Raw genomic sequence first — 15,192 nt, forward strand, 5'->3', positions numbered from 1 at the left:
AAGTTTGTCTATTGCTGATTTTCCTTTCCAGAATCCTCGCGGAGAATAATATATTTGCTCCATTATAAATTACCAGCACCTAGTACTAATTTACCTTTCATTGCTCCTTTTATCAACCAAGTTGCCAATTTCTCTTTGAAATTTTTATCAGGAATAGCATCTATTGCGTGAATTAATTTAATATCAGCGAGATGTCTTTGTTGTAAATCTCCGCTGCGATATGCAAGATCGTGATAGTAGCATGCGTTATCGATAGCGTTTACTGGATCCTCGCCAGGATTTGGTTGATTATTATCGTTAAGTCTTATATCTAGCCTCGTGCCGGGTCCACAGTAATTATATCCTGGTAAATGTTTCTCTCCGGGATATTTCGCCCAAGGAGCTCCAGGCAGATTTGTTAAGGAGGTTGCGATGTCTCCTCCGGTTCTACTTTTTTTTTTACAAATCTAAACTTAATTGTCTTGCAAACTTCACATTCTCCCTTGATTGCATTTCTGTTGTTGCGTGTAACGACTTCGATTGGATTTATCGTAGCAGTTCGAGTGCGACACTTAACACAATATGAATCCATAATATTCTAATAACATGAATGTAATTGATTTTTCAGCCACAAAGAAACGCGAGCAAGTAAAGCACATCGATGCATTACCAAATTCGATAAGAATGATAATCATTGGACCATCTGGTTCTGGAAAAACACAATTGTTGCTAAATTTGATAATGAGATGGTTAAAATGGGATAAATTGTATTTGGTTGCACCGTCCGTTGATGATCAGCGATGTTATCAAGTATTAAAAGAATTTAGTGATAATACTGAAGATGGCACAATAGAATTTATAACGGATATCAATGAAACTCCATCAGTGGAAAGTTTAGACGGTGATGCTAATAATCTTGTTGTTTTCGATGATGTGATGCTGGATAAGCAAACTAACCCAGCTAGGATATTCTCGCGTGGCCGACACAAGAACACCGATGTGATTTACGTGACACAGCGATATACGCAAATTCCAAAGGTGATTAGAGATAATTGTAATATTTTATCAGTTTTCAATGGAGTTGATACTCACACACTAAGAAATATCCATCAAACTTGGTGCAACGGTGATATGGACATAAATAAGTTTAAAAATTTCTTTAGTCACGCTCAAGCGACTCCGCACGGATTTGTCACGATTAATCTTCATGATCCGCGTAGTAGATATCGAGTCGGTCTTGATCAAATTTACTCATAAAATTGCAACCCAAATTTGCAATCACAAACAAATTTTACCACCCCCCCCCCAAAAAAAGATGCATTTTTTTTGTGTCCGAAAATGCAAATTTGGGGGGAATTTTTCGGATTATTTCGCGTAGGAGGCTTTATTTTTGAATTCTGAGGCTTCTACGGAAATTATTTGTCTAGAAGGGTTAATTTCGTCTGTGCCACCTGGTCTGTAGAACTTCCCTGCTGCTCAAGTCCCAAATGTTTGTGCTGAGTAACCTCTTGTAAGTTTGATTCGGCCATGCATAATACAGGATGGTTGTTCTGGTTCAGTTTTCTTGTTATTAGCATTGATTCAATCTCATCTGGATTAAATGTAACTAGCCATCGTATGGATCATTCTTGTGTCTTTGGAAGATCACTGTATAAGATTGTCAGCTATTATAAACCATGATGTATCGTCAGCAAATAGACTGATTGATGATTCTGTTTTCTACTATTTCGCTGATGAAAGTTACAAATAATAGGGGTCCCAAAATGGATCCCTGGGGCACTCCAGTGTTAATGCATCTAACCTTTGGAATTTATAATAACTAGTTGTTTTCTTGACAGCAAATAACTTTCAAACCATAATAACAAATATCCATGAACATCAATGCCTTTAAATGTTGAGAACAAGCCTAAGTGCCAAACTGTATCGAAAGCCTCGCTAATATCAAAGCAAACGTTTCTAATCTCCTTTCCTTGGTCTAACGCAGAGCAGATTGTATTGTAAATGTCTGTTAACGGATGTGTTGTTCAATCACAAAGTGAGAAACCTGACTGATTATGCTGTATTATATCGTGTTGAAGAATGCAATTATATATGTAATTATATACAGGCTTCTCAAAAATGTTAGATAAAGTACACAGTAAAGATATAGGGCGATAGTTTGACACAACGGCTTCAGAGCCTTTCGTATGCACAGGCACTATGTTTACTAGTTTTCAGCGATCTGGAAACACCGAAGTGTGCAATGAGAAACTGGATAAGCAACGAAGAGGATATTTAATTGACTGTGCAATTCTGCAACTTTTCAGGATCAGGTGTGTCGGGGACGCATGCTTTCGATGAATTTAAACATATCAGGATATTATAAACATTATCCTCGGTTACGGTAATCTCATCAAGCACATACTATCTTAAATCTCGTGGAGCTAATTAGTGAATTTTGGGTAAACATTCAATTTTTATAGTTTACTGCTCACAAAAGAAATTGTTGAAAACGGTTGCCTTTTCTTCGTCCTCACAAGCGTTATCACTCACAATCAAATATTCGCATGATTTCTCTTGTAGACCTAACTTGAAATTCTACTGTTAGTTTCCACCAGTTTTTTGGGTTGCCACGTGAATACAAGATTTTTCCATGAGAGTGTTATAATAATAACATTTAGACAGGCCCAACACTAGGATGTGCGGGGCCCAAGGAAGCATGCGGGGCCCAAGGCAGCAAGCATTGCGGAGTTGATTTCCTGAAAGCGCGGGGCCCAAGGCGGTTGCCTCGTTCACCCTTCCCTAGGGCCGGGCCTGTATTTAGACTTCCTAATTTATTTCATTTGAGGGTGCGCATCGCGCGTACGTCATTTAACGTTTCAACTAGTTATTATTTGACAATGAGTTTTGTTATTTTTTTTAATTTTAAGAACGAATGTGGATGGACTTGAAAAGCGCAGCAGTTTTACATCTTAATTATTTTCCTGTATTTCATCATCAATTGAGTAAACATTTTTCTGAAGATACTTGATTATTGGCTATGCGTAACCTGCAACTAGCTATCGATGATGTTCGTTGCACATTAGAACATGTTAATATGTCATACGCTTTTGTTGCGTTTCTATTTCTAAAGTCGGTCAGTATATTTGTTCCAGTGTTGACATGTATGCAATTTATACTTATTTAAACAATTCCAATAGAGATTTGATCTAACACAAATAAAAATAAATAAATTAAAAATATATAGAAAACTGAATACATGATTTCTGGACATCGTTTATCATTCAATTCACCTTTATCAAATATTGCGGACGTACTTAGAACCCCTTTAAGGTCAATTATTTAAGAGCATGTATCTGACTCCAAGAACCCCTCTATCTAAACAAATGTGCTACAAAAATGCAGCGTACCTTGTTTACTTCTTTTATTTCCACAGAAATGAGGCTTGTGCAGTATTGGGCATGATTGTGGTACAACAGTTTAAACTGGTATTTAAGTGTGAGCAGTATCAGAGCACGTATTAGATATACTGGCATGCTATTAATTGATGTTTACTTTATGTCTTCACACTGTTTGTACAGTGTGTTCAAATTATATGCCTTCACACATGTGTGCAGTATGTTCAAATGATATGCCTTCACAAATTGTGTACAGTGTGTTCAGATGATATGCCTTCACACATTTGTACAGTATGTTCAAATGATATGCGTTCGAAAATTTTTCACAGTATTCAATGCAATCATATGCAGCTTTCTATGCAATAATTCTATTATGGTTTTCAATTTGTAAACCAGTTTAATTTTTTAATTAGCAAAAGTATACGTTGACGCAAAGCAATGATGCCAGGATTAGTTAAGACATTTTTGTTAAATTGTGCCAAGATCACAAGTAGGCGGTGAGAAATAGTTTTCTTGATCTCGTCTTTAAAGGGTATAAATCTGAGACAAATTTGCATGTATATATGTATTTATCAGGGTTTACTGGAACGTCATCACAATGATGGTTATAGTGACAATTTAATATGAAGTAGTACATAGGTATATATAAAGAATAGCACACAATTATTTTTGGAAGGTTGCTCCATCCAAATGAGCATAAACATTTAGTACTACCAGACAAAAGATACGATACAAGGAAACGAAGCAAAACAAAATGTGAAATGTACATACAATAAACAATAAAGGATACAATTTATATAAAATAAACAATAAAAGATAAAATGTATATAAAATAAACAAAAAGATACAAATACAAAATCCTTAAAATACACTGTCAATATTTTTTGATTAAACATATACATCGTTCCCTCAAATAGAACATAGCCATATGGTTCCATAACTTACTTCTCATTAAAACAACATCGTCTCAGAGGATGAAATTAGATAGGATCGACAACAATGTGCTTCACTGTCGATGGACACTGACATGGTATACAGTCGATGTTCACCCTTCAGGAGGTACGCATAAGTCAAGTATGTGTGCCCTGTATTCGATGTGCACAATACCACCTCATCTCTGCAATTTGATTAATGAGAGGGATGTTGCTCTTCGATGACTTCATAGATATTACAATGATTGTTTGAAGATATTCATTTTGACATAGATAAAATAGTATTGTCACTTCTTGCAAACAATAACTCCCAATTCCCCAATACACTGATCCGACTTTAGCATTGCCTGGCTAGATAGTGACTGCAGTGGTAATCCAGAAAATAAAATATATACATTCACTTCAGCTCAGTTTAACATTGAACTTGAGATTACTTACATAGATTGCACAACATGATTGGCAAAGAGATGCAATGGCTTGATGAGGTTTTATAAGAAGAGGAAATTCAGAGACAATGTCGACAATCCATGAATAAACTTTGCACGTGATGCAGGATGATCACGCTAAAAGTTATTTTCAGACAGTGTCGTTTTACGTGCGGATAGGAAGATATTGGGCCGACGGTAAGAAAATAACAGTTGTTACTACATACAGTAATATAGTAGGAAATGGTTGTCGGACGTTTGTGAATGTTTTCAATTGAATAATCAAACTTATCACCAGCAGTCGCAACCGTTTGTTTGTAATTGAAATAATAAGATTTTTTCTTTGTCGATAATAACCTGTACTAATGCCATAGTCAGGTCGAAACAGAATTTGGATTTATTAAAGTCATTAATAGCAATAAACCCATGTCTTGAAAAATTTAAGAGCGCAAACAGCATGTTTATTACACATGAAACACGTTGAAAGATAACTAGTAAATGTTTAAGTGAAAAAGAGTTGGAACAATAGACTAGACAGAAATGTTATTGAAACAAAGAAACCTGTTATATGTAAACTTGTACATGTACACAATAAGATTAATTTAGCTAAATACTAATGCTATCATTTGATTTGATGTAAATAGCTAACATGGTATTACTCATCACACGTTTAACTGAGTCTGCGGAACAATGAACTTATTTTTTGTCTCAAAGAATCACGTGACCTAGATGAGAACGCAGTTTTGCGAATTGGAAAGAAACCCAAGATGTAAAATAAAAAACAGAAGCGGCGTCAAGTTTGACCCTTAAATATAACATGACCCACGAAGTAGCATATCTTTTATTATTATCTATATATGAGAAAACATAGCTTTTAAGTTGTTAGGGTTGCATGAATAATAAAATGTCTGGAGCTGGAGTAATTATTATATAACACTTAGCCAACAGCATAACACTTGCTTAAGACCACTATCTTGTCAAATTATTTGATCCAGATGGATGGAACAAGAAAAAAGATTATAAAACGTGGTAATACAGCAAAAAAAACTGCAAACATCAAGTAAAAAAGAGCAAAGACAGGTTTACTTGAATTGAATATTTATTGAATCTTTAATAGGTGTTAGTGTGTGTTGCTTGCAACCTTTAACATCTAATCATAGTTTTACAGCAGAATTAATGGAAACATCGGGTAAATATATTGTTGCGACTCCATGGTCATAAACCAAGTAACAGAGAGAATCAAATCCTACAAGTTTTGTCAAACTTAAAAAATAATTTAATTAACAAACTTATGAAATGAAACTGTGAGAGGACTTACAATATTATGAATTGAATCCAAAAGAATTCACGAGTCCAAAAGAATTGATCGTTTGGAATACATTACAGATCTTCGAGTGTACTTGCCTGTCAACAGTCCTGGTGTATCACAATGGCATTGTTCAGAACTCAATTGAATTCATTCACAATAGTCCCAGAATAATATTTTAGTCCAATTAGAACTTTGTAACTTCAACCAATAATCTAAACAAGCGTTTCCTCTCAAATAATATCTAAACACAACATTAAATAAGTCACAGAACAGAAGAAATAAGAATGAAATAATTGTCCAACTCTAGCTGCTTATAAACAAACGTAAGGCCGAAAACGCATTCTGCTCCTTCTCGCTTTATGACATTTTGCAAAACTCCCACATCGTAAAAGAACCCATCTGGATCTGGATTAACCCATCCAGTGGGATACGACCTCAAACTAGTGGACAAGTATATTATTAATATTATTTATGATCATAAACAGATAAGTAAATTCCTATTTATAGATCCTATGTAATCTGAAATCTTAATATCATAAAACAGACTTGTGTCCTTGTGACAAACATCAGCTATCTAATATCTTGCCTATCAATGATCATGATTATTTGCAGTCATATACCAAGAGTTACAAAAACAGGCATAAACATAACAGTGTAATTCTTACAAATCAGTTAAAGCTAACCGATCAAAGATGACATGGAAGGTATGATCTACTCTGGAGGTTTCAAATTAATGCCACATTTTTCAGAAGCTACAAAGTAATACATCTGGTTTTGTATTTGCCACGATTTAAGAAGTTATAATTCAATGTGTATCTGACGAAAATGATGTTCTTCCAAACGAAATGTCAGGAGAAACGTTATATACATTGAAGCAAAGGGCAAGAAATAGACTCATACTGAAACCCGAGTCTTTCTTTCAATACAAAGTACTATTACCATAGGTACTCATTACCTCCATCATGCCTTGTAAGGTAACGAGTTAATGTCGTCACTCAAAACATCTTGTCAAAATAAAAAGACAATGTTCCTTGGTTCATTTGGACAAAATGCATCTCAATAGTACGTTACTTGAGTAAATGTATTCACTGGTATGTTTCCTTGAGATTAAATAAGACAAACCGAGTACATTTTGAATTTTCATTTTTGTCTGATCAAATATGTTTTCTTTGCTTAGAGACTTTCTACTCTTCTTTGTCGGCTGAGAACCAATATAGTTTTCACCTTAACTCACGGTAGTTTGTAATTGGAACACTTATTTCTATAATATCCAAGAACTTTTTATTTATTTTTGGCAAACGAAATATGTCGATCTTTGAATATCACTAGTGTCATAGAATTTTATGTCATCCCTTACGTCACTGTCGAAAGTTATATTCGTCTCAACATAACTAAGCAATGAATCATTATCAGTATTAGCAGTCATTCAGTCACGACATTTTGTCATCAGCTTGTAACTGAAATAATACATGCACTACTTGCTTAACTCGAGGTTGATAGAAATAAGTGTGTGTGTGTGTATATATATATATATATATATATATATATATATATATATATATATATATATATATATATATATATATATATATATATAAGAGACATTTAGGGCATTTTTATTGCCGCTGTCTTGTAGTAGGGGTAAAACACGTAGTAATATTTTCATTCATAAATCTGAAGGTCGATGCATCAAATTCAAGTTATCAACATCACGCGATCCAAGGAGGACATTTGTACTATAGGAAGGTCTGACTTTCCTAGTTTGTGACTGATTAAGACCTAGTGGAGCTTGTTGATAGTTATTTTAAAATAATTAAATATTTCACTGAAAGTATGGAATTATATTGAAATAAAATTAAATTATCTTACTAAATATAAACAGAAGAACGCAGAAATCAACCATTTTTAAGAGTTTATATATATATATATATATATATATATATATATATATATATATATATATATATATATATATATATATATATATATATATATATATATAAAATGTGTATTGTCATTCTTGAACATACTTTCTAAGGTTTATTTAGTTAATAACATTTTAACTACTGATTGTCTCCACTGAGTATGAGTTAGTACTGTAGCATGAGTAATTTCAATAGTTCGTAGATCTATTTCTAAGTTTCAAAACTCGGTTGTACTATTTGATGAAGTAAACATCACGAGATCGGACTGTATGTCACAGGTCTGCTGAAAAAGCCTAGCTGACCTAACTCACGACTGTCCGGTTGATAAAGAACTTGATCTGAGGTTTTAGTGCACTGTCAATGAGCCATCGTTGACTCTTCTGATTCTAATACTACGTCTCAGAATACAATATAGGAGAATTAATGCTTAGAATTAGTTATTCTTATTAGTACCACCAGTTTTGGGAGTTATTCATTGAGAGGAATTCGTTTATTTTATTTAATCATTCGTTGAATTTACAGTGCTCGAAATATTGACATTAATTGGAATAATAGTTTCAATGCATTACTGTAAATTCATTCGAAGACATTGGGATATTTAAAAGCTGTCATGGAAATACTTTCAATTCACTAAAAGACATTAGCATTGATTTATATTACAGAATTACTGTGATTTCATTTAAAGATATTTTGGGAATATGTCACAGTGATTCTTCTGTACTATCGATACATCAGTACATTACTGACCATCATCTGCAATATCAAAGGAACTCGTTTGCATTATTCGATACTAATGGATTTGATAGAATTATTTAGGACTTGATGACTACATTTGCCATATGGTGAATTATTTTAACTTTCTCACTTTGTACTTTAGAGAAATAAATTATAGTTTCGATTTTACAAACTTGTTGGTTTGCGCTTCTTTTGTTGTTACTTGTTTAGCACCATAAGGTCGTAACAGTATATCAGCACATTCATGACAGGAATTCACTCGAAACACTCATTTATTTGGGACTTGTGATAAAACTTTATAGGATTATTTTGGATATAAAGAATTAAATTATTTGTTCAATTAATACAAAACATGTTAGTTTTTCTTCTTTATGTTAATTTCGTAAGACCATAGAGTCATAACATAATATTCAACGATGTTCGCATTTTGCTTGAAATATCACTCTATTGTTTTGTCGTTTACGTGCCCTTTGAAGCAAAGCATTTATTCAAAATGAACTGTTCTATGATTGCCATCCAACTACAAAAACAACGCTGGCATAGAGCATTCTAGCAAATATTTAGTTCCTAAAACATCAATGACAGGCGATACGTTCGTGGGAAGTTAATGCGCAGTGAAAAAGAACAATCTAGTCCCTCTTAAACGTAAACAGTGAACTTGATGATTATAAACAACAATGTATGGAGTTTCAGATAATTACTGCAACGCTTATGTTCCTTTTGTGATCAAGATTGATAGGAGACTTCTCCAGACTTTATTGTATATAAATTAATGATATCTGACGTATTTGTTGCTTAGAATGAAATAATAAAACTTGCTTTCCCCAAAATTCTATCATACCATCTTGATTTAACTATAATAATGCTTTACAGACACAAATTGTAGAATCATCTCAGTTGACCTATAATGTTTTCCTTCAAAGTAAGAAAGCCAAAAGTAATAAAATGGAGTGGATCACGTGGTCAAGGATCAACCAGTTAATAAAACTGCGGCATTTCCCCTAATTATAATTTCGTTGTCAAGAACGTTGTCTGTTCCTGTTTTTTGTAGTACGAAAAGTATACCATGCGCTTACAACTTTTCATGTAAAGACCAGATATCAAGAACTTGCGATAATCATCTAAAGACAGCAACATCGATGGAGTCGGTTCATATAGTTTGTGAGATTAAAACACTATCTGAGCTGTTTGTATTGGCAATGCCCAATAGTTGCTCGACCTAGTAAAGATCCAACATTTCACTATGGTTAACTAAATAATACTGTCAGTTCTTAATTTTCTTATATTGAATTTGAGGTATTAATTTGTTGGAACCTTGACAACTATAGTTTATAACAAATGTTCAAGTTTCGCAACTTCAGTTACGAAATTGTTACCTTCCTAAATTCGTTTTAAAAATACTTTTTTCACATGAAATTTGCTGTCTTGAATGGATTTTCAATCACGGATATCAAAGATTAATCGCCACTAGTTTTCCAAACTTTTCTTGTGACCTAAAAAAGAAGACAGAAACAAATCAAACTTGTTCTAGAGCTAGTTGATTATGTTAAATCTAGTCATAAACTAACGGGGGGGGGGGTCGTGTCGGGGTTCATCTACAAATATGATCCGTATTTCCGTATTGTTTCACGTTTCATCTGGAAACTGTCGTAGAAACTAGGTGCTCTTAAATACTGCAGTGAACAACTCTTGTATTTATGTCCTTTAATGAACGACTCGTGATTACGACACTCATTTCTGAAAGCTGGCACTCACCCCAGGGGAGCAATCCAAAATTCGCGAGATTCAACTATTTTTCACTATCAGGAGTTTCCTTGCAATAATCGCATCAACTGCATCGAGTAAAAGCTGTGTGCAGCGTATTTAGGACCGATATAAAACTAAACCCTGGGCCAGTGTGTGTTGTCTGCGAAGGGGATGCATTGAAATAGATATGTTATATATAACTTGAAGTTTCTTGACTTTTGTACTGTGAATGATGTGGTTTATAACGTAACGGACGGAGGATCGAACTAGTGTTAACACATTCAATTCTGCACGGCAGAAAAACTTACTAGATCAAGATGATACGAGTATTTTAAGAAAACGCAAACTTGGCTTAAGAGTGCATAGTCATCAATTTCTCGCTCGAAGATTATACTACACAAGGGCGTCATTCGTAGACCGTATGCCCATATTTCTTCTCGCCGTGCACTGATTTAATACCTGATATTCAAATTAGGCGTGTTCCCCTGCTGCAGGAAACATACTTAAAAATGAAATTGGAAATCAGGATTTTAGTGCTTCTAACTATTACCTGGAGTATAATAAGGGTCCAGTCAAGATGCCCTAGCCGGTGTTTGTGTTTTAGGTCGACCGTAAGATGCATGTTTCTACAAATGGAAGAGGTACCGAAAGTGCCTTCAGAAACAACCATACTGTGAGTACAATATTTCAATGTATGTATGTATGTATGTATGTATGTATGTATGTATGTATGTATGTATGTATGTATGTATGTATGTATGCATGTATGTATGTATGTATGCATGCATGGGTGCATGAATGCATGTATGTATTGTATTGCATTGTATTGTATTGTATTGCATTGCATTGCATTGCATTGCATTGCATTGTATTGTATTGTATTGTATTGTATTGTATTGTATTGTATTGTATTGTTACTGCATTTGTATGGGAAAATATGAACGAGTTTTTTGAATGGAATACTGCACGACCTTGGGCGTGCAGTATATCCATCCGACAAAACAAGTTTATATTTTCCCATACAAATGTAGTAACTTTTTTTTATTATATGCTTATTTTGCTATTCTACCTTTGGCTTAATTATATAAACAAAATACACTACAAGAAACAACGTAAATGAATGTATGCCGTATTCCAAACTAAATACATAAGCACAGATTCATCATTACAACAACAACAACATGATTACTGCTCACATAACTCCGCCCAGATAAATTTGGACTTGGTCGCGCGCTCGACATAACTTTTGAAAGAAAATGGCGTGTCTAGTTAATTGAAATTAGGAGTCATATTGTGAATGAATGTACATTGCAACAACTTTTCCATTTGATCTGGAATGAATAGATTTTGTTATTTTTGTTTTCTCGATTCTACGAAATTTCTTGATTATGGACTTGATTTATATGTGACAGTTCCACATGAAATGCATGAGATTTAAGAAGCTAGGGAGAAGCGTGTTGACATCTGCAAATGTGTTTCTGTTTCTGTCATTGAATGTTTGAAATCATAATGTGGGAAAATATGAAGTCTTTCAGTTGCAATTATCAAAAGACTCCATGGAATTTAATGCTTATTTCATTTTGAGTGCAGTAAGGAGGATGTAAGTGCACTTATCATCGAAATTACAGTAAAATTTCGAAATGTGTAATCAAGATTGAGAATCTATGACATGGCTCATGTAATTCAGATTTGCAGAACTAAGAAAGTACATTTTGAGGAAATTCAGGATGTAAAACTGTAAGTATATTTTTTTGCCATTCTTATCACCAGCTAAAGAAGACAGTATATGACTTGCCACTTGCATGTTTTTTGTAAGGACGTATTCTTGCGTATGTTGTATAATGTTGCTAGCCTAAATCCGTAACATTGTATCAACGCGGAATGTGCCAAATCAGCTGGCATGTGGCAGTCCACGAAACATCTGTTTTAGTTCATTCAGAAACAAATTTAAACAACCACAACGTAAAGCGCCTCTTACGCGAGTGTACATGATTTGTTTACAAATCAAAAGTGCTGGCGTCTGCGTCCATTGTTTGTTTACAATAGAAAGTAGTTCCTTTACGCACGTGAATGCTATATGTGTATTGGCGCGCGGGTTCAGGATCGGGTAATGCTGCACGATTCTGACAATGTAAAGTTAACGGGGAAAAAATGAGCATATAATATTGTATTGTATTGTATTGTATTGTATTGTATTGTATTGTATTGTATTGCATTGTATTGTATTGTATTGTAATGTTTCTTTTTTAAAACATTTCTGTCTGCATTGTTTTCCCTAGGTCACTTGCCTGTTATGCTAGACAATATGCATTATGTTGTGGATATCATTGTTCTTTTTGTACTCGATATGACTTTTGAAGCAGTAGTTGCAATTCTGAAATCAGATTCGATATGCGCTTTGTTGTGTGTTTAATGCGACATTTCGTTACGAAATATCATAACTTGACAAACCCCTCCAGCCAGCACACTTCATTATTTAAACATAGTTTTAATATTTAGTTTTCAGAGTGCTTCAGGCTATTGTAGCTAGTCGGAGATTTTATACGTGCCAAGACTTACGAGCCAGCCGTGGATAAGAGACGAACATTTTTATTGAGATTCCCACACGCGTCTATTTTATCACTAAAATGTGTGAAAATCTAAACACTAACTGTAGTTAAATAACATTAGGTGATCACGTCATCATGTCGGCATGAACAAGGTTAAGGTCACTCTCAATTGTACCTACAGGACCACCTAAAATCGATCTAATTTTCATAATTATGTAACGGCCTGAAAGAAATAAGAAACAACAATTATTTGGTAATGTTGTCAATTTAATAACACGTACAGAAAAATAAGCAACACTATTGTGTTGTTACAGGAAAGAAAATGTTCAAGATAATTTTGGGTACGTGATATTTTCACGCTAAGCTTGTGCGCAAGCTAAGAGTGACTGCAAGAAGAGCTAATCCACCAACATTAAGCGTTAAACCTACACGATAATTAATCATTACAATCAACGGTGATAGAGAAAATGAAAGTGAGTTTATAATAATAATAATAATAATAATATACCTCTTCTATTCGCGATGGTCTGTTGAACCGAAGTCTCGTCTCTCACAGGGCCGAGATGCATAAAAATGTACAGTAACCACATTATATTTAATAAAATACACGAATTTCATAAGACGAGTTTTAATACAGATTGTACCTTGTGAGTTCGAGAAAAAAAAGAGATATAGCATTATACTTTGGGCTTAAATAATAGTTTAGATTTCTTTTAAAGCAGCAAGTGTTCTACATACTTTAATATCACAATTATATATTCTTGATTAAAACTTTGTAGGTAAACCTTCTTTAAATCTTTCAGTCTTATGTTTTGACATATATCGTTGATTTTAAAAAAGAAAAGCGCTTGGATCGATCATGAACTTTTAACACTTAAGTAAATGTATTCATATTATCTGATTGTTTTAAATTTTTGTACGTGGGACTGGTTCATCGTATTTGTTTTATCTGTAAAAGATTTTCCTGTACTTGATATTTTCATATAGTTTCATTTGCTACTAAAAGAGTTCTGGATACATTCGTTTGCAAGCGTGTTTTAAAAGTTATGATGAACAATGTCACTAGATATTGTTGTTCTTGTGGGTTGCGAAATGACTGAGCAGCCAATTTTAGGATCACATTTCTCAGCTCCAAAGCATGAGAAAGGGGTTATGAAAAGTGCCCTAAACATTGCACGCTTCATCTTAATCCTGGTCAACTCACCGCTGCTGATGGCTATCCCATGTCAGCTTCGAAATTCAAAGAAGAAGACAAAATTGACGCAACTCACCTGAAAACGTTTGCATACTAATTGGTAGGGAACTGGCCAGACACAACATTCAAATACCAGCCCTGAATGAAACTCGCTTAGCTGAGGAAGGACAATTCACAGACGTATGAGCCTGCTACAGCTTTTTTCTTGAGTGATCGAATTAAAGAAGATCTGTTTGATGCTGGTGTTGGGCTTGTCGTGAAGTCACAGCTAGTTAGCAAGCCCTCAAATATCTCAATGTATAACAAACAAATGCAAATGAGATTCACTGTTTGGAAAAAGTCACGCAACTATCATCAGTGCCTATGCACCCACCATGATCAGCCGAGATGAAACCAAAGAAAACTTTCATCAAGACCCGGAGTACCTTATCAAAGCAGACAAGCTCGTCATCCATGGTGACTTAAATGTTATTTTAGGAACAGATCAGCAGACATGGACTGGTGTTATTTGCAAAAATGAACTTGACAAATGCGCTGAACATTACCTCCTAATCACCAGCACAATCTTCCGCCTGCCAAAGCGCAACAAGATGTATTGGATGCGCCCACGAACCAGGCATTGGCACCTTACTGACTACGTCATAGTCAGGAGAAGAAACAGGATGTCCGAGTGAGCAATGCCATTAGAATCCTTGAGAAGTTTAGAAAGCTGGAATGACAACAGGATCCTAATCTCTAAACTCAGTATCCGGATCATAGCCCTAGCAGACATCCACAAGACACAAAAATTAACACAAAGCGTAATGTCACCAAATTGAAACAGGAGAATGTGAAAGAGTCATTTGTTGACGAACTGTGCCGCCAACTCGATACAATAAATACATACTCTGAGAATGTAAGGGAAAACGGACCATCCTTCAGAGCTATCGGTTGCCAGAGAAATCCACAGCGATGGTTCGGCAGTTCCATGATGGCATGCTCGTTATTGTTGTGGATGATGGTGAGTCATCTGAACAACTG

At 34.5% G+C, this 15,192-nt stretch overlaps 1 protein-coding gene and 1 long non-coding RNA gene across 2 annotated transcripts in view; one reads left to right on the top strand and one right to left on the bottom strand.

Moving 5' to 3' along the window:
- The window catches only part of LOC149806955 (uncharacterized), a 114,793-nt gene that overhangs the window by 81,753 nt on the left and 17,848 nt on the right, over nucleotides 1-15,192 (bottom strand). The gene's annotated exons all lie outside the window — the stretch shown is intronic.
- The window catches only part of LOC149806956 (peroxidasin-like), a 116,818-nt gene continuing 112,180 nt past the window's right edge, over nucleotides 10,555-15,192 (top strand). The window contains exon 1 of the mRNA XM_089960114.1: nucleotides 10,555-11,101. Coding sequence (XP_089816240.1) covers nucleotides 10,938-11,101 — 164 coding nt within the window. The 5' untranslated portion in view covers nucleotides 10,555-10,937. The remainder of the gene's footprint in view (nucleotides 11,102-15,192) is intronic.

The sequence above is a fragment of the Sinohyriopsis cumingii genome, chromosome 1, assembly GCF_028554795.1.
Source record: "Sinohyriopsis cumingii isolate HCF-2022 chromosome 1, ASM2855479v2, whole genome shotgun sequence".
Lineage (NCBI taxonomy): Eukaryota > Metazoa > Mollusca > Bivalvia > Unionida > Unionidae > Sinohyriopsis > Sinohyriopsis cumingii.